At 48.1% G+C, this 26,922-nt stretch overlaps 2 protein-coding genes across 2 annotated transcripts in view; both read left to right on the forward strand.

Annotated features, from left to right (window-relative positions):
* LOC142767734 (phospholipid-transporting ATPase ABCA3-like) overlaps positions 1–9,635 on the forward strand; it is a 20,617-nt gene extending 10,982 nt beyond the window's left edge. Inside the window, exon 8 of the mRNA XM_075869955.1 lies at positions 9,502–9,635. Within this exon, the coding sequence (XP_075726070.1) occupies positions 9,502–9,505 (4 nt within the window). The 3' untranslated portion in view covers positions 9,506–9,635. The remainder of the gene's footprint in view (positions 1–9,501) is intronic.
* On the forward strand, positions 9,453–26,700 carry LOC142767399 (uncharacterized). Its single transcript, XM_075868968.1, has 5 exons — positions 9,453–9,668; positions 19,820–19,945; positions 21,684–21,935; positions 24,049–24,269; positions 26,116–26,700. The coding sequence occupies exons 2-5, from the start codon at positions 19,858–19,860 to the stop codon at positions 26,236–26,238; spliced, it is 684 nt and encodes a 227-aa protein (XP_075725083.1). The 5' UTR covers positions 9,453–9,668; positions 19,820–19,857; the 3' UTR covers positions 26,239–26,700.
* The last annotated feature ends 222 nt before the right edge of the window (positions 26,701–26,922 follow it).

Here is a 26,922-nt window from a genome sequence, read left to right on the forward strand (position 1 = left end):
AGAGGCCTTTGACATAGTGTGGCGTAGTTAGGCTACCGCTGATGATGGTATCAGTACAGGGACAACGAGGTCTGGGTTGACTGGCAAAACATCGGGCAGACCTATGCTATATTTGGGCGTAGTTAGGCTACTGCTGATGATGGTGTTAGTACAGGAATGCCGAGGTCCGGGTTGACTGGCTGAGCATCAGTGAGGCCTTCGCCATGGTTGGGTGAAGTTAGGCTACTGCTGATGATGATGTTAGTACCCGAACACCAAGGTCCGGGTTGACAGGTAAAACATAGGAGAAGCCTAGGTTGCTGCTGATGATGATATTAGTACCAGGACTCCGATGTTTTTAGGACTAAACGCACAGGATGCTACGTTCATTTGTGCTCTTATTAAGGCTTTTTGTCAACAAGCCAGAGTACATAAGGGCGCAAGAGTTTGGGGCATCTAGCACTCTGGGGTGTCAGTCAGTGTAGTGCGCACAGGGGGGTAGGGGTGCTGCCACTCCTCCTATAATTTCGAGGGGGCTGTAAAATTTTTCCCAGAGCATTAATCAGTTGGACTTCAATCAGTTATTCAATCAGTCATGCTGGTTTTTGATGAGAATGAAGCCGAAAGTGTTGCATTCTGGGAACGGTTTTCTCCCCACCTTTACTCCCGAAGATCGAGGGGTGAGAAGATAGACTTTGTGAGAAGCATGTCGTTTCTTCCTTTTAATTTCTTTTGCATCCCTGACAATGCTTACCTCTTTCGGACTCTGCCAAACGGCTCTGCATGGAAACTTGGCCACCAAATGGGGAGCCCTGCGTATGCCACTGGCCCCATTACTAACAGTATCTACGTACAGAGGGAGCCATAAGTTTGCAAGCCACACTGTTTCAGGAACACATGGGAAAGTGGCCATCTGGCAAGCGGTACCACGAGGTACCTCTCCCCACATGCGTAGCAGTAACTAGCGTCTCCACGAGGTATCGCTGCAGATCTGTGAGACATATGTATTTTGTTGTTGTTGTTGCTGCTGACGACAAAAATGTGGCTAATCAGTGTGTAATGGGCGGGAAGCCTTAAATCACTTATTCGTTACGCATTTTTGCATTGTGTGGCCGTCGGTTGTCAATTTACCCATCTATTACGCCATAATCATCAGTTAACTTGATATTTTCCCCGACATCATGACTGTACAGGGTCCTTTTGAGATTAATTTTCAAGCATCGGCATACAGCTACATTGTAGAACGCTCGACTGCCACGCTTAGGGCGTGGACTCAAATCCCTTTAGACCCTGGATAGCTTTGTCTCATTGCGCGCAATGATGGTTACGGACACCGACGGCGGCGGAACACTACGCCACCGAAATCAACTACGCCATCTGATAACTCTCACTGTAACAAAAAAGATGGGCCCCGTATCTACGTGCCTTACCGCAAACGACGTCTACGTGTGATAATCTTCTGTCCGGAAGCGCTACGTGAGATATGGACGCCACCTGGCAGTAATGTGAAGAAGCGAAAGCTTTTTTAAAACTCAGATCCACTGGTAGGTGGCATTTCCGGGTAGTTCAAGATAAAGGTCCTGAATTTTTAGCGAAACGTAGGAACCCACCGCTTTTTCGTTAATAATATGGGATTACCAGCGCAGAGGAATAAGCACTCCGGTCTTCGGAATTGCGTATCTATGCACTTTCTAAACAAAAAGACGCACTCTTTAACGCTTATATATTCATGTTGTGCCTAAAAAATGCGTAATATTTGCTTTTTGATTGACAATGTACACAAGTACGAACGCAGCCACCAGATCAAGATGGGCGGGCTTTTAGCACCGGCTTACACTTCCGCTGCGTGGCTGAATTGTTGGACAGACACCAAAAGACAAAAGAAATGTTTCGCGTTGAAAAATCCCGAAACAGACTATCGTCTTTAAAAGGGGGGCCAGTATTTGTCAAAAGAATGGATGCCCCAGTTGCGTACCCCAGTTGCGTACCCCAGTTGCGTACCCCAGTTGCGTACCCCAGTTACAACTGTACCCCAGTTGCGAATCTCCTTCCCTGTCCTTCCTCATTTATTCCTCCTCCTCCTAGTTCTGACGAACGCACGTTATTTTTCTTTCTCTACCTAGGATCAACTTTAACTGGACGCTGGAAGCCAAGAACATTAACACGGAGACCTTCAAAGGCAAGCAAAACGCGTATACAGATGGCTTGCAATGAAGTCACTGAGACTACCATGCTGGAGTACCAGCATGCTGGTTTTCCAACATAGTGGGAGACGAAGTTTAGATGACACGTCTATGTTATCAGTACGTCGCATGCTGATTTCCTTTGTTATTCCTCCACATAGGCCATATACCTTTCCGGCCACTTGGTGATTAAGCAGCAACGTGGTTACGTTACATCGGTATGCAGAGCAGACGTGTTGGAGTACCTTAAGAGGCTGCGCTCATGACTTGACGCGCCATCAATTGCTGTTAATCAGCTACCCACGTAAGACAAGCTTTTTAAATTACAAGCCTCAAGCTAATAATACTTATGCTTCAAGGGGAACACCACAAGGGTGCGGTAAATCTGGACGGATTAATTTTTTTCAAATCCATTTTTCCAAATATTTGGCACTAAATTAGAATACTGCGTAGAAAAACTCGGAGGAATGTTCAGATTCGCTGTCAAAAATAGAACGCGATAGCGTCATCGAACCATGTTCATATCTTCTTCCTAATCGCTAGCCTATAGATTCGCTTGTCGCTTTTCCGCTAGAAAAGAAAAAATAGGGATGTCCTCTGGCTCCTATATTCAATAATGCGCACTATGAAACGTGGTGTGGCAGTGCTGTTTGCTCAAAGCAGAGTTTTTTAGTCGCATCACTGACAAAACTGCGTCTCGAAACCTATACATACCAATGACTCATTCCGCGGAGGCTTGCAGATTGTCGCGTCATCATGGAGCAGCTATAAACGCAGGAAAACGTTACTGTACAATGGGATGCCATGTTGTTCGGTAGCATGGCGCAGCGCTCCCGGCTCCGCAACGTTATATGAAGCGTTTTTTAGTTGCTTTTATGGTCCACAGATGGCGATACAATCAGGACACAACCGCCATTTAAGCCAATGGAACATTCGCAATTTGATACTTGGGGCCTATGGAGGGGGGGGGGGGGGGGTTCCGTAAGTGGTATAACTTAAAAAGCTGCCTGTTAGGGGGCCTTCTAGTATACCTGTTAAAGACACTTTACTACTTGTTGCCCTTTGCGCCATCTTCCAGGTCACAGTCAAATATCTGTTGCACTGAAGCACCACCTGAGATATGCGCATTACCAATGGCAAATTGTGTATATTGTGAGCGCAGTCACCGACTCTTCTTTATCAATTGGACGTGTCATCATCATTTGTATAATTTCCTCATCTGTAGATATCATCATCAGTGTGTGCCAGCTCGAGCTCGCCTCGAATAAAGCTCTTCCTCATAAGTGGTGGACGGTGCTTCTCGATCCCCAAGTCCTCTCGCACGTTGCTACTGGAGCTCCGCTCGGGTCGTCGTCTACTACCACCTGCCATGGCAGTGCAAGACAATCCTGGTCCATCCAACACCACCAGCCCAGTGCAGCCTCCGCCGTCGACCCTGGCCATCCACAGCCACCAGCGTGATCCGCCAGTATTCTCGGGTCTCAAAGGGGATGACGTTGAAGAATGGCTACACACCTACGACCTCGTCAGCGAGTTGAACAGGTGGGATACTCTACAAAAGTTGCGTACGGTCCCTTTCTACCTAACTGATGTCGCCAAAACCTGGTTTTGGAACCACCTCTAAGATCTTCCCGACTGGGACACATTCGCACGGCAGCTCCGTCAGATTTTCGGTTCCCCCAGTGTTCGCGCCGAAGCAGCAACAAAGCAGCTTGCTGAACGCATTCAGCTGGCGGGTGAATCATACACATCGTACATTGAGGATGTTCTTGCCTTGTGCAAGCGTGTAAATTCAGCTATGCCTCAAAGCGAACAAATACGCCATATTATCAAAGGCATAAATACCATCGCATTCAACGCCCTTGCGTCGCAAAACCCCACCACGACTCAAGATGTCGTCACCATTTGCCAGAGAGTAGAAGAACTTCAGTCTCTTCGTCTTTGCCATGATTCCTCGGACATTCGTCTTCCTGCGGCCTTCGACATCCGTGCCCTGGTCCGCGACATCGTTCGTGAGGAGCTTCATGGGCGCTGCTCTTCCTGCGCCCCACCGTCTACTTTAGCCTCAGCTCCAACCAACTTGCGGGACATCATTAGGCAATAGATTGCATCTGCGTCACATTCACCTTGTTCCGCCGAATCCAGACCTCGTCAGGTACCAACGTACGCAGAAGTCGCGGCGCTCTCAGCACCCACCACTATCCCAGTGCCTACACCAGGTGGCTATGTACCTGTGGCGTCAGTGTCACCACCGATGCGCCCACAGCCGTATTACGCCATGCCGCGTCCTCAACGCCCAATCTGTTATTATTGCGGCTATAGGGGTCATATATCTCGCTTTTGCCGAAGGCGTCAACAGGACGAGCAACGTGGCTACGCTCCAGAGGAACGCGGACGCTTCAGTGCACTCACGAACTACCAGCGCACGCCTTACCGGTCTTCTTTTCAGCGTTCGCCCTCTCCAGCTTACAGTAGTGGTCTGCCTGTGAACTCCCGTGAGTCTCGCCGCCGCTAACCTTCTCCCAATCGCCGTTCCGTGTCGCCTCTGCGACCCGCCTCTAATGTTCTGAATGCCCACTCGGAAAACGCCCCAATGCAGTTTTAGGAGGGGAAACTGCATCCACCGGACAGCCAGCAGTTCCTCCAGACAGACCATCGAACTAGTTAACAGTGTTAGTCGAAGGTATACGCGTCGAAGCTCTAGTGGATACTGGCGCTGCTATTTCCATTATTCGCTCTGACCTTTGCTCCCGTCTCCGCAAAGTAACAACACCTTACTCGGGCCCGTCTCTCCGTGCTGCGACGAACGCCATTTGTCGTCCACTCGCCCAGTGTACAGTTCGCTTTTCATAGACGGTATTCGTCATCATATTGCTGTTGCAGTTCTCCGTGAGTGCACCCACGAACTCATTTTGGGGTGGGATTTTCTGTCGTCTGCACGCGCTTCTATATCTTGTCGTCAGCGCCTCATCCACCTCAATCCCACCGACTCTTCTGTATCGGAACCCGAAAGCGCATTCGTCTCGTCACCACTTCAGATTATGTTCTTTGGCCATCCCGAGAAGAAGTAATTAGCGTTGATTGCAGCAACATTGTGGATGGTGACGTGCTTCTACTACCTTATGGCCACACGGTACATCGAGGCATTCTGATCATTCCAGGCCTTGTTCGTTTTTCTGAAGGGTCTCCTTTTATTACTGCGTTAAATCAGACCCCCGAACCCTTATTGTTGCCCTGTGGATCAACAGTCACATGCGCTATTGACCCGCATCCCGTTGCAATTGTTGCCCTTCCAAGTCAAGAAGACCTACCAGAGCCAAGCACGCCGCCACTCAACTCACCCACTCCTCTATCGGTGACGATAAGCCCTGATTTGACAGCAGCCCAGAGTCAAGAATCGCTGAATTTATTGAACACACATCGCCCTATGTTTGACGTTCATTCCGCTGTCCTTGGTATGACAACTTCTGCGACTCACCGAATTCAGACTGACGGCTCCCGAATAATTCACCGGCGCCCATACCGCGTGTCTCTCGCAGAAAGGAAGATAATCGAGGAAAACGTATCAGACATGCTTCGACGAAATATCATACGTCCTTCCTCGAGTCCGTGGTCTTCGCCGGTTGTGTTGGTGCAAAAAAAAGACGGAACGGTACGTTTTTGCGTTGATTACCGGGCACTGAACAAAATAACGCGCAAAGATGTTTACCCTCTCCCACGAATTGATGACGCACTAGATTCGTTGCATGGCGCAGAGTACTTTTCGAGCCTAGACCGGCGATCGGGCTACTGGCAAATACCAGTGTCCGAATCTGACAAAGAGAAGACGGCTTTTACCACCCCAGATGGGCTATATGAATTTAACGTAATGCCTTTCGGACTTTGTAACGCGCCTGCTACCTTCGAACGTATGATCGACAGCGTACTGCGTGGCCTGAAGTGAAAAACCTGCTTATGCTACCTAGACGACATCATAGTGTTTTCGTCTACCTTTTCGCAACATCTACAACGTCTCGAAGAAGTCCTAGGTTGCCTTGCAAAAGCTGGTTTACAGCTGAATACGAAAAAATGCACCTTCGCAAGCAAGACGATCAAGGTTCTAGGGCACTTAGTCAGCAAAGACGGTATTCGACCGGATCCTGAAAAGCTTGCCGCCGTCCTCGAGTTTCCCCGTCCGTTGCGTCAAAAAGACCTGCGCAGTTTTCTCGGGTTGGCATCCTACTTTCGGCGCTTCATACGCAATTTCGCAAGACTTGCCTCTCCGCTCCATCAACTGCTCGCAAGTAACACAGCATTCGTCTGGTCTGAAGACTGTGAAAAGGCTTTCCTGGCGTTGAAGCAAGCCCTGACATCCGACCCGGTACTATGTCATTTCGATTAAGGTACACCCACAATTCTTCACACTGACGCCAGTGGTCATGGTCTCGGTGCCGTTCTACTGCAGCGTGACAACACCGCACGCGAACGTGTCATCGCTTACGCCAGTCGTGCTTTGACTGCAGCCGAGAAAAATTATACAATAACCGAACAAGAGTGCATTGCTGTTGTATGGGCGGTACAAAAATTTCGTCCATCACAGTCGTCACCGACCACAACGCATTGTGCTGGCTTTCGTCGCTAAAGAACTTATCAGGTCGTCTTGGCCGCTGGGTGCTTCGTATACAAGAGCACAACTTTGATGTCGTCTACAGGTCTGGTAAGAAGCACCAAGATGCTGATGCTCTCTCTCGCAGCCCTCTACCCAACCGTAATAGCCCACCGTCACCAATTTCCACCGCAGCATTACCCATCGCAGGTCTCAGTTGGCTAAGATCCGGCCGCCCTTCTACCCTTGTGTCGCATCAACGCGTTGACCCTTACTGCCGCTCCATAATAGCACGCTTAGAAGGTACATCCACTCCTCCAAACGCCCGACTTCGCCGACAACTGAAACAATTCAAGCTTCACGGTGGTGTTTTACATCGCTATATTTACCACGTTGAAGGAAACAAATGGGTCCCCGTTATACCACGTTGCCTACAACGTCAGGTTCTTGAGACATTCCACGATGATCCTGCTGCTGGGCATCTCGGCTATCACAAAACGTACGACAAAATACGCAGTCGGTTCACCTGGCCTGGCCTCTCATCCGCGAGTGCCAAATATGTTTCTTCGTGTGCCTTATGTCAACGGCGGAAACGGCCCACTACTGCTCCTTCTGGCTTTCTCCAACCTCTTCCTTGTCCCGCTTTGCCATTCGAAGTCGTCGGGATAGACTTGTACGGCCCCCTTCCCGTGACATCCAATGGAAATCGTTGGATTGTAACGGCTGTTGACCACCTCACTCGTTACGCGGAAATCGCCTCACTGCACGCTGGTACAGCCACTGAAGTAGCTGATTTTTTTCTGCGTAACATATTTTTACGCCATGGAGCTCCGCGTGTTCTGCTCAGTGACCGCGGCAAGGTCTTTCTTTCCTCTATTGTTGCTGAGGTTCTACGCGCCGCCAACACCATCCACAAAACAACTTCTACTTATCATCCTCAAACAAATGGCTTGACGGAACGCTTTCATCGTACCCTCTCGGACATGATTGCCATGTACGTTAACCCTGACCACATGAACTGGGACGCCATTTTGCCATTCGTAACGTTCGCCTACAATAAAGCTACGCAACGCACCACCGGCTTTTCTCCCTATTTTCTGGTCCATGGCCGCTCTCCAAGTGTAACTCCGGACGTCTCCTTCCTTTCGGCTCCTGCTACCTCAGCAAGCCCTTTATCCACACAATTTTTGTCTCGCCTCGAGCACTGCCGTCATCTGGCCCGAATTAACACCGGCATCTCTCAGGGAGCTCGCAAGTCTCTCGACTCAACTCACCGGGCTGTCACCTTTTCCCCGGAAGACGAAGTTCTTCTGTGGACTCCCGTGCGTGTGCCCGGCTTATGTGAAAAATTCCTCAGTCGTTTTATAGGGCCTTATACGGTGATTGAACAAACGTCCCCCGTTAATTACCGTATCTCACCACTTAACGCTCCCTCCGACCACCGTTGCCGTGGGGCAGAAATTGTGCACGTTTCTCGGCTGAAACTGTACACCCGACGCAATTCCTAATATTGTCGCTTGCGCGGCCAGGCGGCCGCTTCCAGCGTGACGGGGAATTAGTGTGAGCGCAGTCACCGACTCTTCTTTATCAATTGGACGCGTCATCATCATTTGTATAATTTCCTCATCTGTAGATATCATCATCAGTGTGTGCCAGCTCGAGCTCGCCTCGAATAAAGCTCTTCCTCATAATATAAATAGCTCGCCGTTAACACTAGGTTATTGATATGGGATGACCGAGCGGGTAAACTGATCGCAATTGGAGCGAAGTGTCGCAGGTTCTAATCACCGCTTTCATCAGAACCAACTATTTTTTATTATTATCTTTCTCATTTTTTCGCTCACTACTACCAGTATGCCGACACCAGAATTACCGCAAAGCGAGGTCCCTAGTGCTATACCATTACAAATTCAGGCGCAACTCTTCTTTCTCGCTTTCTATAAGGGGTCGGGGATGACTTAAGAGGCTGAATGAACAGACAGGTTACTCAGACAGACTGGTGGGCTTATCTTTGTGAAAGGGGCCTTGTAGTCTTTGCGTGTTTTGAAGCGTGTTAGTAGACGCTATAGATGTTAGGTGGAATTCTAGAGTCCAACCACGAAGAGCGTGAACTCCTCCGTAAAATAATGATGGGGATAAGCCCATGCCGACGAACGCCTCCCTCGAAGGCATTGCTTTTCTGAACGCTAAAGACTGTTTTTGAGGAAGTCATGTTAGAGATACCATCATCGCAACACGAATCTAGGAGGCTATAATTTTGTTTGCTGCAACAGCAACGTATAGTACGTTAGGCGTGTCGTTTGCGCCACTCATGCGGCTGATCGTGCTGCCAAGCTGCAGGTCAAGATGCGTCAAAAGTCAACACGTCTGATTTTTTCCGTGGTCACTTGACAGGCCCGGAGTGCACTTCACGACGCATTATACGGGAATGGTCTCGCAGTGGCGCCGTAACAGCGGGGTTCCAATTACATTAGTTTCTGCGCGAGCTATGCCGGGACCCTTGGTAAACGGCGTAACAGCCGGGAAAACGCAGCAGTGAGGCACGTAACAGTGCGGTTATATTACAAGTGTTCTTTCCAATCTGAAAGCCTTGCGACTGATTGATTAACTTAATCTTCTTAGATTTGGCTCATTGCTGAATAGCCTGTGCGCGTGTATCTTTAAGCATGTTCATGCGCATTTCTCGTGCGGTAACTTGAGTCTTACGAAACTTGGATCAAGCTTTATTTAAATGTCACACCTACCTATGTGCAGGTGATGATGTCGCCATTTTGTGCAAGCCGGTGTCGAAACACTATCGGACATCAGCCCAGTGCTTCGAGACACTGTTCATGAAGCGGCTGGCGCACATGTGGCGGAGCCCGGGCATCTTCCTCCTGTCGTACGTGCTACCGCTGGTGCTGCTGGGGCTTCTGCTCAAGGTGATGGATTAATACTTGCTTCCCTTTACGCGTGTCAAGTGTACGCATGGCGGTTTCTTCCTGCACGATGTAAAGATCTTTATAGATATTTTGCAGAGAAGCTGGAAATGCATAAGCATAATTAAAAAAAAGAAACTTTCGGATATTCAAATGTTATACTATTTATGGTTCACACACACACATTCACCTACAGAGCCCGCGCGTGCATGCATGTGATTGTATGAGAAAGACAGGTGAAACAGGGCGCTTCCAACCCCGGGTCCTAATTCTTGCTTTTTAGATGTGAAGCAGCTCTTTGACTAGACTATGTAACGCTGTTCCGTACGTCCATACGAACCCTCTAGCCGCAGGTGTTGGAGCGGTGCCAAGTAAGTCAAGTCGCAGCTGCGCATTGACGTCATTCTCTCCCTCACCCGCAGAAGCTAACGGCCCCTTCACCTCCTCGCAACACACTTCTCTCTTGCTTCACCCTCTCCATCGCCCGCAACACCCGACTGCACGTCGATTTCATGGATTTATTGCACAGCCTGCCATTGCAAATGGCAGCAGCCTGCGGACGCGCAACTAAATCTGTCTACTCTTACGGCTAGTTTATCTGCGATGAAACTTGCACAAAACCAAGAATGTTTAAAACAGGTGCAATTTTTTAAACCTCCTTGCACAAAACTCAACCCACCTCCTGTGTCTTTGTGTTTCAAACAAACGTTTACTCGTGTAAACGCTACACCGAGTTTCGCTTTAAACCGTTCTTCCAGCACCCGCGTCAACATCCGTTTTCACCGGGTCAACGCCACGCGCACCGCTGCTGCTTCGTATCCCATCAAAGTTACCTTCGGGGAGATGAGATGGTCTATAATTTTTCTTGGCTCCAAGGACCACCTAAGCTCTCGTTCTGCTCATGGCATCCCCTAGAGTCGCGTTACTTCGGTGGTCAACCGCATTGATGGTATACTGGTGTCCCATACTCCCGCACTTATCCCACGTACAGTGTCAATTTTAATGAAAGGGAACACGGCGACGCGTGGCATGCGCGCTCCGGTGGCTGCTGGCAGCGCATTCGAGCGGGAGCGAGAGCAACCACAGTCTCCTTTGGCGTCATCTCGCGGCGAGCAAAACAACCATTCGTTGCTAATATAAAACGGCAATATTGCAACCCCCCCCCCCCCCTTCAAGGCGATTACAAGGCGATTACCGCCTCTCGCGTAATCACCTTGAAGGGGGAGAGGGTCCGATCTTGCCGCTGGTTCCATATGAGCAACGAATGGTTCTTTTGATCCCCGCGAGATGACGCGAAAAGAGACTGTAGTTGCTCTCGCTTCCGCTTGAGCGCGCTGCCAGCAGCCGCCGGAGCGCGCAGGCCACACGCTCCCGTGTTCCCTTTTATAAAAATTGACGCTGTACATCCATTCATCTCTGCGTTAATTAGTTGTCACTGTACACCCGGATAGCCGAAAAGCTTTTCTTGAACAGGGTAACTTTCATGTGAGAGCATGACTACATGCCATAGGCAAGTCGCCAATACATTTCGTCATGGCGTGGTGCACGTACTCGCCGGCGTTCATTTCGTCGCGTCACGCCAGCGTTGCCACGCCAGGTGCCGGTCCTGCCATACTCGCAGGCGCATGCAACCCTGCGTTGCTTTGACGCATGCACGTTTCAGCGCGTCCGATGTCCCTCCGTCACGAAAAGAGGGAGACGCAGTGTTGTATGGGTAACGCATCGGCGCGAAATGCAGCATGTCGCATTTAGAGCCCATTGCCGTCGGTCCGTGCCGACGGTCGCTGGTAGCGCCGGTCGCGCCTGGCGTCAGACTACGTAGTGCTCGCGTTTTGCTAACGTAGCGTGGCTGTGCCCAGTGTTCACGCGCGTCAGCGCTCCTTTTGGAGTATATTGGACCCTTCATGATGCGCTCGCGGCCGTTTTGCTAGCTCCACATATACTACAATTCAGTGTTACCTGACGTCAATGGATTACAATAGAATATAAGTGGTGCGAAGATGATAATCCTGACACGCGTGTCATGTAGGAACATGAAAACACACCAAGCTCATAGCGTGCTCGCGGCCGTTTTGCTAGCTCCGCATATACTAAATTTGGCATCGCGTAACGTGAATAGATGACGAAGGTAAACGACACATTCAAGCATGATAATCATGACGCGGAAGTCATGTAGGGCATTCTTTATTTCCACCTCATAACGTGGTGGTGATTTTAAAGTGACATGTCAAACTTTCTCATTCGTGCTTCGCATATCATAGATTCCCACTGTATGAGGGGTCTGCCAATTATTATTATTATTATTATTATTATTATTATTATTATTATTATTATTATTATTTATTTTTTATTTTTATTTATTTACAATACTGCTAGCCCTTGCGGGCTGTAGCAGGGGTGGGAGGTGAACAGGTGAACAGTACACAAACAATGTTAGGCAAAAAACAAGTCCAGCCGTCGTTGAAAATCCTGTGAGGATCTACATCCTGTAAGTACCTCGGGAGGAAGCGCATTCCAGTCAACAATAGATCGCACCAGAAACGAAAACTTAAATACATCCACCCGCGGTACATAAGCTTGGACAGAAAATGAGTGATTGGTACGAGCCGACACTCGTCCTGGGGGGCGCAGGTATACACTGGGACCCAGCTTGTAGTTCTTATGATACAGGTCATAAATAAATTTTAAGCGAGCTATTTTTCTACGTGTAGCTAACGATTGAAGGTCAGCCCTAGCAAGCAAAAGTGATACAGACTGTGTTCTCATGTAATTTGAATAAATAAACCTCGCGGCCAATCTTTGTACTCGTTCAAGTTTGTTAATTTCAGTTTTAGTATGCGGATCCCAGATGCTAGCTGCGTACTCCAGCGTTGGTCCAACAATAGTCCTATACGCCAACAATTTAACAGAGGGCGTTGCATTACGGAGTTTCCTTCTCAGAAAACCCAGCTTTCGCTTCGCCAGTCCTGTAATGTTGTCAATATGCTTGTCCCACTTTAAACTGCTGGATATAGTAACACCTAAGTATTTTATTATTATTACACACACAGCACAGTATTATTATTTATTGAATCAAGGAGAAGCGTTACCTTCAACGAGTGTTGAGACGCCGATCTTCGATCCAGTGACTGCATATACGGGGTGGCCGGTGAACGGTTGTGCAGCTCGAGCAGTCGGTTTTTTACTACCAGACGCTGCCTGCGTCGGCTTTGCGAGACGAGAGAGGGAGGGAGCAAACAGTTGGCGCGAGACACGAGCATGCGGCACGATACGAGAGGCGCGAGCATGCGCAGTGGGTGTGTGGACAACGCCGACGCACGACGCGTGACACAGCGCGGCTAAGAAATGCTCCGAATTTAAAATATCTTCGCAATTCCGGCGCTTGGCGACTATACCAACTCCCGGAGTGCATAGTCACTACCGTGCCTTGTGTGTGTCCTGAAGGCCAACCTTGTGCGGGGTTTTGCATGCAGGCCGTACCAGCCCCGGCGGCCAAGGTTATGCAATACGAACAGGAGCTCTACCATCTGTTCGGAACGTCGGAGATTCGCCTGGGATACAACTTCCCCGGCTACTCGCTTGTGCTCCAGAGTGGTGCGGCGGGTAACTTGAGTCGGACGCTGACGATTCTGGCGGAGGCCGAGGGCGGTAGCGTCCTTCTTGTCTCGGATGTCAACGAGCTGCGCGTCGGCATCGATTTGGCGACCTACATTCGCACTTAACCCGATGGCCGTTGTCCTGGAGTCAGATCGATGAGATGACTTTGCCAAAAAATACCGCGGAATCCTGAAGTTTCGCCTCTAAAATTTGAACGTTATAATGATATTCGGTCCCTATTGCCTACTTCAAGTGCATACTTTTTATTGTGTGATCTTATTCGAGAAGCTTCAATTCTGGATTACTACAACACAATCGATAAAGTTTAAAATGGCTTGTGTCAGTGAATCTTTCGCCTATGGCAACATTCTGCGTAATGAGTAGCATTGCTTTAAACCACAAGCAATTATGCAAGTTTAATATTTTTGAACTTGCTATGCACCCATTACGTGGCCTTAGAGAATACGCGCAGTAACGCGTGTGCTTTTTTGCAATAGGTGGCTGGCTTTAAACCACTAAGTAGTTCTGATAATAACATGTTCAGACGCTCGTTTGGCAGTGTTCGCTTGTACCACGCAATATTACTGAGATATTACATGTAGCATTGTAAATACTGTATACAGGACGTGTTTGCTTGTAAAGCATCGAAGTTCTTTTCCCTGTATTTCCAATCAAACGTGCGGCTGTGTGGTGGAACATCTGCTTTCCACGTCAACAGTTTTGATTCTATCCTCACTCAGACCCAGAAAATTTTATCATTCTTACTTGCACCTTTCTCGATTTTCCTGCCACGAAGAAAATCGTGATTTGTCGCTCGCAACCTACGACGCCAACACCCACGCCAGCATTTCTGCGAAACAAACTCTTTAACGCTATCGCGTTAAATACTAAACGCAGGTTCAACTGACTAAACGTCGCGATGGCTAATTAAACAGCGGAACTGGTCGCATCAGCGTGACTTTCCTCCGCTTTTGTCAAAGTTTGGGCGTATCCCTTCTGGTCTTCTGCCAGCACCGCCTGAGCTCGAGCACACGCTGCCATTGGTCGACTACTTCTCTGCCTTTCTCTCTCCGCTACCTTCTCCCTTTCCATCGTAACCTCGCCCTTGCTCTCCATCTCTCTAGCCTTCTTAGGCTCAACATGGTGCTATAGAGCCTCAAGGCCAGACACTGGGCTTCCAAGCTTAGCTTTATTCATGCTCTTTCTCTTGCCCGGCTTCACTCTCGCCGATGGGCTAGAATATGCGGAAGACAGATCCCTAGAGATTTATGTCGGCTTTTAACAGTTTCGCAGCTATAGGACAGTGCACTGCACTGCGCCATGACGTCACGTAGATCGCTTAAAGGAGTATGTTCTTCCTCTAAATATAAACAGAACCACCGAAACGTTTCTAATGTATCTTCTATGCCACTCTTTAAAAAATACTTTCGGTATAGATATTGAGAGAGCGGTCACCCAGATACGCGTCAACACGGCCTGACGTAAGTCTAAGTCACGTGGGAACAGGAATTCGTGAAGCGCATATTTCGATTAGGTACTCTCAGTTACAGCGCGTTAACAACGATGAAAGCTAAACGAACCGTGGAGCAACTGTGGTACTGCAAAATTAATCCTTAATTTTTGTAGCGTAAAGCACAAAGTGCCTATTTCGCCGTATTTTATTCCGGAAGTGTGTTACAAGTCTATACCGAAACTCAGCCGTCATATAACCTCGTTGTCTGGGGTTCGGGCTGATAAAGCTTGTGGTCCTACACTATATGGACTTGCTTGGAAGGCGAGCCGACCAAATGCTGCGTTTCCGTGACTGTCGTCGCCTGTGTGTACAGTTTATAACCTCATTATTATCGCCAGCCTCTCGAATAACCATATGGATTCTTCGTTACGCAGGCTATTTCATTGTATGTGTAGAGAGGAAGAAAGGCAATTGACAGGTATCCAGCAATGGTCACACCATCTAATGTATCGTTATCTTCGTCGGCTACTGGATCTTCGCGTTGTATTAGAGTGAAAATGGTAGTATAAGACCAAACGTGAAAACAGAGCGTAGGTGGCGTGAGCACCAGTGATGCGAAAAATCTTCATGTGATGATGTAACCATACGCAGTCATCCCGACATGATGATCGTCAAGTTTTCGTGCCATCATTATGACGCCACCATGGCGTCACAAAACATGACGTCGTCACATGACGTCGTTGCTTGGTAAAATGTGCGCCGATCTTGGAGGCTCTGAAACACCCCGTTAGTTGCAGAAGGACTCCGATGTCTTAGCTGCTAGAGGCAATGGAAAGCCACTTTTGACGCAAAAAGTATTTCGGGGAAGCAGAGGGCTGTTAGTGAAAGCGGCGGAGAAAAATAATACACCTTTTGCCTTCCTAGTCATCCCAGAAAAACATACGGGAGATGAAAAATTCTTGAACATAGGCATTTGGTGGAGCTGATGTTTCGACCCGTGTTATTGCCGTTTTTGAGGCTTCCTTACAGAAGACGGAAAGTACGGCATACCCATGAAGTGATTGATGATGAGTTGGTGAAGCAGTGAGATCATTCTGTGATACAAATCATCCGTCACAATGACCATTCACGGTTGTAAATGAGTGACAAAGCGGTATACAGTTATGTGCATGGTTTATTGTTCTAAATAGTATGTTGTGCTAAGTTGTGAATTTCGCTTTGCCTTCATTGTTACTGTTTTGTGGTACACCAGATCTAGCCTGAAGCTGACAAAGACGAGGTTTGTGCACGTTCCCCTGGTAGTTGTTGGTTGCTTCCAGTCATACGAAATGCGTCGTAGAGCATATTCAGACGTCATATACTGCACAAGCCAGTAGTTGTCTGTGATCGTCATCATCTTCATCTTCATACGCGTCAAGTCATCGTCATCAAGGCTACGGCGCACGCTAACGGACAAGCCTTGACCTTAAGGACCTTCACCCCTAATACCGGTTAATGTTGGCTCGAGCGCATTCCCTTGTTTCAAGAATTTTTTACGCCTGCAAACTTCCGTGTTCCCTGAACTTTTCAAACACTAGACCATCGTGCCAACTACCATCGCAGGATCAGTCTCATGGTCGACCTGACCAACCCTCTCGCCACGCCCGTACTCCTTAACCTCCTGGACACGGCCCTGTTGCGCATGGTGACGCGCCAACGTGCGGCCCACATCGTGGCCAGGGTGTCCGAGATGCTATTGCGCAATTTCACGGCCTGAGAGGAGATCCTCGTCTTATGGTCGGTAGCATGTGCAGCCACGTACGCGTTGGCCTGCTTGGCCTTCGCCGCGTTTCCGGCCGCTGAGAGGGTGGACGGCGCCCGCGATATTCAACTCATGACCGGCTTGAGCGGCGGCTTCTTCGTGGTCTCGCACGCGGCTTTCGACTTCGTCCACTACGTGGCCTTCACAATCCCTTGGTGCCTGATCTACAGGAGTGGCACCGGGAACTCCGTGGAGACTTGCGGTGAATTCATGCTCGTGTTTTCTTGACGTCTGAGTGGTCACAGTCTTAACGTGTAAAGTGAGTGTGCTTAGTATTAAATAAAAACTAGTTTCACCACAAGGGCGAAGCAGTTATTGCGATAGAAGCAACTTGTATTATTCCATTAGGTAAGGCTAGCATCCAAGTACTTTGGATCCACCTTCGCGTAACTCTGCCAGACTATGGTGTCTGACAATACGGTCACTTTTGGGAGAGAAGCGGTTTTCGTGTAGTCTCTTCGCGTGTACAGCATAGCACGTAGTTGGGAACGTGAGGCGTTAATTAGCTGATGCCCGCCGAGATGGCGAGCGACACAGCCACCCCCCTCCTTCCACGGCGTCTTTTCGTGTCCCTTCTGGACGGGTGGAGCGTTTCCTGCTTCAGCGGCGTTCGTCACCCCTCTTTGCGTACTTTTACCTGCGGGTAGGACGTACGATGCGCGGGGGCTGTTATCGACATGTACTTTACACGTAACCTGACGGCGGCGTCGTACACCCGACGAAAGTGTCCATGCGATTGTTATCACAATAATAATTAAAAAAAAACATGCGTAGTCCATCCGTCTCTTACGGGAATTGGTATAACAAGAAAACGAGCCACGTTTTCGCCGTAGTATGAAACATTTTTTTAAGCTGTAGCATCCCCTAACGTATATGCGCCCACGTTGCCTCCAAGTGTCATTTCTATTCAGACGACTAACGCCAGAGATAATGATCTCAACCTTGTGGTACATAGCTGAAGTAGTTAGCGTACACCTCGATGCAGCATATGCTGTATGCCACGCAAACAAGCCATCAGCCAGCACATAACACTGCACATTTTTTCAAAGCATTGTCAAGGTGGTCTTCATATAAGGACGGAAATGCCATGCCCCGCCGCGGTGGTCTAGTGGCCAAGGTGCTCTGCTGCTGACCAGTAGGTCGCGGGATCAAATCCCGGCTGCGGCATCTGCATTTTCGATGCAGGCGAACATGCTGTAGGCCCATGTGCTCATACTTGGGTGCAGGTTTAAGAACACGAGGTGGTCACAATTTCCGGAGTCCTCCACTACGGCGTCTCTCATAATCATATGGTGGTTTTAGAACGTTAAACCTCACATGTCAATCAATCAATCAATCAATCAACAGAAATGCCGTGGTGTGCGCTCTCCAGTACTAAAATAACCTACGCCTGTGCTCAGACATATAGCATACAACGCTTCAGATGGGTGAGGAAGAGAGTTCGTAGCGTGCGTCGTGAACGCGGGAAAAAAATGATACCCACTGGAGTGTCTGTCACTCTACCGAAAGCTAGAACAATACCGATGATGATGAAAACATTTTGTTGTTATTCAAGTAAAAGGGAAGGGTATCTCTTCCGGAACACCTATGGCAAGCTCTGCGACAGCCCGGACCCGCAGAACGCGCGCCCGACAGACCTAGAGGGAGCCATCGCGAAGAGTGCCTTCCCACTGCTCTGGGGTACGGGTGCACCAAAGGATTGGTGGTAGGAGAGGGAAGTGGGCAGCGGTGCACTCTACGCTGGCGTGAAATGTTGTGGGGATAGCGCCACATGCTGGACAGGCATCGGTATATAACTAGTCGAGAACACTTTTATGCGTGAAGCTCAGATTCGGGAAAGTTCGGGTCTGCAGCCGGCGAAGTGGGACAGCCTCCTTTCGTGTGAAGGAGTCTGGTGGGAGTTGGCATTGCTGTGGTTGGCTGATGTAGTGTCAAAGCGCTCACTGTCGGCTCTCATTATAAAGTGTCACGATGCAGTATGCGTAAGGTCAGCGATCCCAAAATGCGACATTTCAGCCTAAATTATTTTGACATGGCGAAGGCGTCAGACACATAATTTATGTTCTGAATGGCAATAGTTTACTCAAACTTTTCTCCGTATGACTCACCCACTGAACTAATGCAGCTTAACAACATTATATGCCTAGCACTAAGCCAGAAAACCGCGCGTTTACAATTTATTTACCTACTTTGGAATCGGTACCCGCCACGGTGGTCTAGTGGCTGAGGAACTCGGTTACTGGCCCGCAGGTCGCGGGATCGAATCACGGCGGTGGTGGCCACAATTTCAATGGAGGCAAAAATGCTTGAAGCCCGTGTCTTCCATAACAATATGGTCATATTCGGATGTATTATCACACACACACACACACACACACACACACACACACACACACACACACACACACACACACACACACACACACACACACACACACACACACACACACACACACACACACACACACACACACACACACACACACACACACACACACACACACACGCGCGCGCGCGCACAAGGATTGTAAAAAAAGGACATATACACGATGAACATCGGAGCATTGTTCCAGTATTATGCACAAATCATCAAATATCAGTTAGTTTCGGCAAAAAAAAATGTATGACTTCATCAAGTAATCACTTAGATCTGATATAAACGTAATGTAGGGACAATAAAATATTATAGGTTTTGAAGCAGTTGTAAAGTGTTCGTATGCAATATTCTAGCCTATAGCTCATCCGTGGTATGCGCTTTGTACGTGGTGCTGGTATTTATGTGCATGTTTCGTATATGTTGCAGTAATGACAGATGTGTTCACCTTTTTGAAACTTGCTTTCATGCATATAATGAAAAACGATTCTGTCGTACAACCTGGAAGCTCATAGCACATTGATTCGATGGCATTGTTTTGCATGTCATCCTTGAACATTTTTGCTGCGCAGCTCTAGCAGTGAATGCGCGTACTTTATTAGATGTACTATCACTGTAGTGTTCATTCTCCACTAATGTTTATCTTGAATGATGCGCTGATATCATGGTATGCCCTTACGCCAGTTTACTGCGAACCATCGTCTTATTTATTTTCTTGTGAAAGCTTGTACTTATTTAACCTTTTTTTATTTCTTTGCCAATTTGTAAACTTAACAAAAAAGTATGCCCCCTTTGCTAAAACACTTCAAGAGGTTAGCAGTATTCCTATATAAATAAATAAAAACACAATATTATGTTTAATGAATAGCTGTTCCGAGGTTTCAATAGCCGACCTGACTTTTGCCCCGTTTCCGTCCTGTTTACGACAGCGCTCATCTTCGCCACGTTCTTGCTGTCAAGCCTGGCGATGATTGGCATGGCGTACCTGACAGCAGAGAGGGCGCTCACGGAACTGGGAGCAATGTTCAGCCAGTTCCTGTGGATCTACTTCAGCGGTAAGGAGCCCGTCGCGATAACAGACCAGAGCTCGTTCTCTGAAGGGTCTTCAATCTGAAGAATCCGTACTACTTCGTAGTAGTGATTGAAGAGTTCCCAAATGCTATATATTACAAGCATATTCATGCACATGATTCCACATTATGAGATGGGGTGAAGTTTAACTATAGCGCACCCCCACGCGCCCCACACCTGACTTGGTCGAGTTTGACGTAAAAGCTCCCTCGCTTCTGAGTGGCTGCAAAGAACATGGTCGATCCCTGCAACATAGGAATCGGTATAACACGAAAGTAAAATGTGGCCTAACAGAACTAGCTCAATGTCTACTGTATGTTGACATGAGAGAGCCTGCGCAGTGTCTGTTGGTGTTCCCCAGCTATAACACCGTTTGACATGGATGCATACATGTCGACGCATTGTGGCACATTTTTATCTCAATAACAAACATACACGATCAATTATTACATACACCCTCGTGGTCACAGATGATTGCGGTACCAGTAGCAGTTAACAGTGAGACCTCAATGAGAGAAATGGGTGTGACAGACTGAAGAGCGTCACTGATTGGACGCTCAACTTGGGTTAAGGTCAGCTACTCACGGCATATTGGTTATTGATTTGATTCATATGCGGGGTCCAATACCACCATATGATTATGAGGGACTCTGTAGTGTAGGGCTCCAGAAATTTCGGCTACCTGGGGTTCTTTGACGTGCACTCAAATCTGAGCACACGGGCCTACAACATTTACGCCTCCATCGAAAGGCATATGAGTTATTGAACAGCTCCATCCAACCAGAGGGAAACGTAACGCGTATCATGTCTTGCCCCTTTTGCTGGCCACGATCTTTCGCGGTGCGAGCGTAAGTTGGGAACGCGGAGTGACGGTCAGGTTATGACGTCATAGCCAGACGAAGCAGTCGAGCTTCGCAGAGCTGTTTCTTGTAAGAATGGATGCCATGAGCAAGGCTGACGCTAGAGCTAAGTTCACCATCTGGCGATGTGTTATTGCGTCGACCGACGAAATTGTTTTTATCCTATTCTAAGCGTGGCGAATAGTATACGAGTGGGTAGAAATGCTTTGATTGAACTAATCGTGGAAGTCAAGGTCATGAACCATTACTTTATTTAAGCAAGGTCACCATGAAAGAGCCGTGGTAGATGTAAAAGGCCTATCTGTAAAGTCTACAAAGTATGTGACCGTGGCGCAGTGCACACAATGCTCGGCATGTGTTCTCGCAGGCATAGAGGTCGTAGGTTCGACTACCAATGAAGAACATCTTTCTTTGTTTTTTGATCCTGTGTATTTTTGACGTCATTTCCGTGAGGAAAATGCGTCATTGAAGTTGTAGTGGACCCCGGCATTAACATTCTCGCGTTAAAACAAAAATGATGACGCACTTTCCACAGTGACCTGACGTTGATCTCCGGCTTTCTGACGTTGAATACAAGGCATAAACAGCTCTTGGCACGCAACAACAGTAGTCATCAGCTTCCTTTATGTTCGAAAACCTGCACGGCCACGACCTCGCACGTTAAACAGCGGCGGTACAGGTTCGAATGAGTAGAGGTACGGCGCAGACTTGGCAGCCTCCTTAGATGACTAGGATGGATGATCACCCCCCCCCCCCTTTGTACTCACGCCTATTATTACAAGTAATGATTACTCGTCACGTGTTACGTAAAAGTTTTGTGTGTGCTACATTACACGATCCCCATCATAACTTCTACTCGCAGGAATCGTGTTATTCTTCGGTGTTGAGTCATTCAATGAGGTGAACGTAAATGTGATGGAGTACGCGACACTCCTGTTCCCGCCCTGGACTCTGCTCGCCTGCTTGTTCGAAATATGGAGCGCCGAGATCACGGCGGAGCTGTACAACCGCCAAAGAACGGTGCCTTCACTCCCGAGTTTCCCGGAAGGCGCCACCATCGTTACGACCGTCTCCGTGAGAACCTGGCGGGTCGTCTTTCCAACCTGGACATATGGTGAGCTATATGGCTCTTCCTGACACACTAAGCGCCCTTTGCAATTATAAGCTACGAACAGTGTCCAGAAGAAACGAAGCCTGCGCATTTGACGACAGTTCGACAATGGCGCACAAGATGACGGACAGGCGTTCTTCAAAGCGAAAGTCCCAGTTGCCTAAGCAATATACAGGGTGTCCCAAATAACTTGAGTCAAGAATTTCAAAATGGAAGACGTCAGGGGTGAATTGAACCAAACGCGTATTTCTCGCACTAGCCTGTAGGTACTCAGGCTATCTTTTATTTATATCATACTAAATAATCGATAATTCTTAATTACCTTATTTTATATGGGCTGGAAGCCCAAAAATAAACACTGAAAAGCCTGTAGCAGCACTAAAGCAGTGCACTCGCGGTCCGCCACCCGGCTTTTCACACTTCACGAGCTTTCTTTGCAACGTGGAAACAATAACAGCGCGAGACGTATCGTACAGGAATCAATTTAATCAGTGGTTTCGGAAAGTGCTCTACATCTCAGTTTTCATATTTTGGGTTTCTAGCCCATATATAAAATGATATAATCAAGAATTATTAATTAATTAGTATGGGGAGAAATAAAAAAAATAGCCCGAATACCTGCAGGCTAGTGCGAATAATATGCGTTCGGTTCAATTCGCCTCCTAAGTGACTTCGGAGGTCGGATAAAAACTGCCGTGCTCACTAGGACTCGCTCATGGAATATATCGTGCACTTTGGTCTCACTAAGGCTCAGACTCACGAAAAATTCATTCCACAGAACTCACTCGGACTCAAACTCACCATAGTATTGCTCACGCGGAGTCACTCAGACTAACGGCTCGATCCGAGTCTAAGTGAATCAGAGTGAGGCGACAAACGAACGAGTTCGCCGAGCTACGCTCAGCAGACGCGATAACTGAACGTCGTCGTCAGATCGTCCATCCTGTGGCTTCGGTGTCACTACGGGCGACGCAAAAAATCGTCGCCCAATGACGCCATAGAACACCAAAATCTGTGAGGTAAACATGTCACTCTGACGTCACATATAGTGACGTCACGCTGTAGCGTCATCACATCACATCGTCACTTGGTGAAACGTGAGCCACTCACGCAGGCCGTGCAAAACGAGATGAGGCACCGAGAATAGTTTCTTAAAATTAACTAGAGGGCACTCTGGCGCTCCGATTATTTAGCCACAATGGAAATGATGGACACCAGTTTGCCTTACCTTGTGGCTTTGTTTATTGTTTTCTTTTCGTTTTAATTTGAATGAAAGAACGGATCATTGTAAGCATTGTACGCCGATTTGAATCGGTGACCCCAATAAGGTCAAAGCGGGGAACTCCAGCGGCTGAACTTTAGCTGATTATCGTCTCGTGGCAAAGTAGCGCCAAGCCACGCGAAGGCAAATGGAGCCGGAAGTACGAGCATTAGACAAATCCGTGTACTGCCCATCATGCCATCATTTCCATGCTCGCTGAAGTGCCGTGAGTTGAAGCTTCTTCACTCACTACCGCGTAGAGGACCCTCTATTGTAATTATAGAAAACTGTGGCACAGCAAACCTGCGGTGCCTTCGAATCGGACGGTAGTTAAAAACCACTCAAGATGCGAAAAGCTTTCTGGAAAGTAGTGTGGGGGGGGGGGGGGGGGCGAGGAATCGATGGATTCATTGATTGTTTAAGATGTGGGGTTCAATGAACGTTCCAAAACCACCATATGATTGAGAGACGGCGTAAAAGAGAGCTCCGGAAATTTCGACCACCGGGCATTTCAGCTATCTGTGGCAACGGAGCTAGAAGTGTCTACGTAATGGCTATCACAATAAAACAGAAACAACAATAACTAGTGAGAAAAATGGGAGTTATGTCATAAATAGCAGCGATCGTGACTGCTGTAAATTTGCGTTTTATTTTTCTATAGTAATTCAGATTTAATCAAAGGAAACAATCAAGGCATTGGGCCAGATTAAAAGAAAGAAAAAAAAAACTATTTTTCATTTGTCAAGTCTGGTGGCACATACGTGAACGCCCTATTACAAAGACGATGCTCATAGCATTTATCCATAAATTTATGCGTTTTTCCTTATTAGTTTTGCATTATGGTGAATTGTGCAGCCCTAGCCGCAGCCAAAGAGGAAGAAGATCACTCCAAAACTCCTCACTGGTACTCTTCGCCCTGCGAGGGAGCGACGATAGTCAGCTTTACCCACAGCGGCGTTCTGCTGGAGTTGCTGTTTCTGGTGCTGAATGGCGTTGTCTATCTCGGAATTCGCGAGCTACTGCACGTCGGGCTACTACAGCTGGCGAGAGGCGATCTTCGGACAAAAGCGGATAGGGTATACAAAAGCTCAACTCTCATCCTCAGTTATTGCCGTTTAGAAAACTGCGCCACAAAATGCTCGCCACACGGTACTGTGTGGCGCACTGTAATAAATTTACAGTGTCGAGTTTAAAAAAAGAACTAGAGAAATGACCTTGCATTTTACACTACAGAACATTAATATCGTCGCAATGAAGATGTGCGTGATAGCAGCCAGTTAGATTGTTATACAAGCAAGGCTAGCCCTTCTACACCACGCTGGTGTAGGGTAATGTTGCTGCTTCAGGCAGCGAAGCGTTTTTCTTGCTATTAGTTTTCTACGGGCGCCGAAAAGGCAGTGGGAGCACAGCACGAATTAGGGTGTACGAGCTGTCTACCGCTGTCTGCCGAGATAGGGTGCACACAGCATTGATCAAAGTTCGTGACAGCTGCTTGAACGATGCAGTCATCTTTTCTCGCAGCTCTCCCTTCCCCCTCTCGTAGTGGTGCATCTTCACGCTCATTCACCCGGGCCGTTCATTTCTCCTACGCTTGAGGAATCGTCGACGTCAGGCGTCGCACGCAGAGCGATGTTATTGGGTGCGCCTTTCGTGCTACGCAGATTGCCGGCTCGCATCATATATGTGCTTTAAAGGGGCCCTGCAGCGCTTTTTGAGCATGGTCAGAAAACGCTGTCGAACGGTAGTAGAGGCTCCCTAGAACACGCGAGACGAATAATATTGCACGGATAATGGCCTGCACCTTTGCGAGAAATTCTCAAACTCAGCTGAAAATCACTTTCCGCTATTTCGGGAAATGACGTAGGATACCCAAAATTATTGCGCAAAAGCCGCTATATAAGCCATTGGCTGATTTGAGTATGGCGCGCTCGTTCGTTACGGGAATTGCAGCGGGAGGTCACGACTTGACCACGCGTGCGCACACGATCGCGCTGAAAACACGCGTATTCAAAGAAAAAAAAAGAGAAAAGGTGTTCAAGGCCACGAGGTGCAGGTGACGTGTTTCTTCCAAGTGCCGTCTCTTCCTGATTAGTTTCCAGTGTTTACAGCGGGACGAGGGAAGAGAGAGAGAGAACCTAACCTAACCTAAATTGCTACATGACACAAATCTTCGTGACTTCGCTCGTTCAATTAAGTCTAAAAAATATTGGCGATGGTAAATTCATAAGGCAATAGGTTCCGTAAATGAATCCATTAAAAGGCTGCTTTAGCAAGTGTTGCAGGACTCATTTAACCGCGTTCTTCGCCAGCGGCATCGTGCTTCTGCCATGTAGGGCGTGAAAACTACGCTTTTCTGCGCAAAACTTTTAGTTTGGACACTATATGAAGCATGACCGCTGCACGAAGCTTCTGAGAGAGTCCATATCACAATAATAGGCAGGCGGGCAGATACATATTGTCACGTGCTTGCTCAAGAAAGACGATGCCAGTTGTGCATGTGCCATGAAGGAGTATGAAATGGACGATAAAGAGGAGCTCGCTTGCGCGACCTGCTTCAGGTGTCTCAATCTCTGCGGCAAGACCTCTGTTTTGACGTCGTGACAATATAAGTCAATATCGAGGCAAGCAGGCAGACAGACAGACAGGCAGGCAGGCAGGAAAGCAGGGCAGGCAAGCAGGGCAGGCAGGCAGCTAGATAGATAAGGGCAGGCAGGCAGGCAGGCAGGCAGGCAGGCAGGCAGCTAGATAGATAGATAGATAGATAGATAGATAGATAGATAGATAGATAGATAGATAGATAGATAGATAGATAGATAGATAGATAGATAGATAGATAGATAGATAGATAGATAGATAGATAGATAGATAGATAGATAGATAGATAGATAGATCATATCTCCTTGTGAAGAAGTCTGAATGCAGGGCCACCATCTACCGCGGAGGACGCGAAGACGACGCCGACACGCTATCCCGAGGTCGAAGAAGAGAAGCAACTGGCGACATCCCTGTGCGAGAAGAAGGACTTCACAGCGCACACGCTTGTAGCTCGCGACCTGTGCAAGAGCTTCGACGAGAACAGCGCCGTCAGGGACTTCAACCTAGCGCTCAGACCCTCGGAGTGCTTCGGACTGCTGGGTGTACACGGTTCGGGCAAGACCACGACGTTAAACTTGCTCGCTGGGTTGACTGAAGCCACATACGGCGAGGCTTACACCGAGAAAGCGTCAATGCAGGAGAACGCTCGAAAGGTGAGCATCCTTCCTTTAAGCCTCGTGTGCCTCATCAAACCGGTGACCGGTGTTCCGCGTCGGCGGCGTCCACTCGAGAGATGCAAATAATAATTATCACGAGATAGCGGTGCCGTATATGACGTCTTCATGGCGGGTGACATCACGTGACGTGACGTCACATGGTGATGCCATCAGGAGATATTGTTTGACGAAAGGTGGGCCGATCCAGGAGGTAGTGCAAGAGAAGGTGAGGTAAAGAGAGCTTACAACACTTCCTATTTCGAAGTCATTGCAAAGCCACATTAGTTGCAGATCTCTAGGAGGGAGACGCGAGTAATCACGGTCAAATTATGGAAGGAAGACGGTGACGAAAAAACACTTTAACAACTATAACATATGTTTTGGCTCCCCTATCAGATTCTTGTCAACAACAACGACTATTAATATTATGAAATCTGGGGTGTAACATCCCAAAACCTTGATATGGGTATTAGAAATG

Source organism: Rhipicephalus microplus, chromosome 7, assembly GCF_043290135.1.
Source record: "Rhipicephalus microplus isolate Deutch F79 chromosome 7, USDA_Rmic, whole genome shotgun sequence".
NCBI lineage: Eukaryota > Metazoa > Arthropoda > Arachnida > Ixodida > Ixodidae > Rhipicephalus > Rhipicephalus microplus.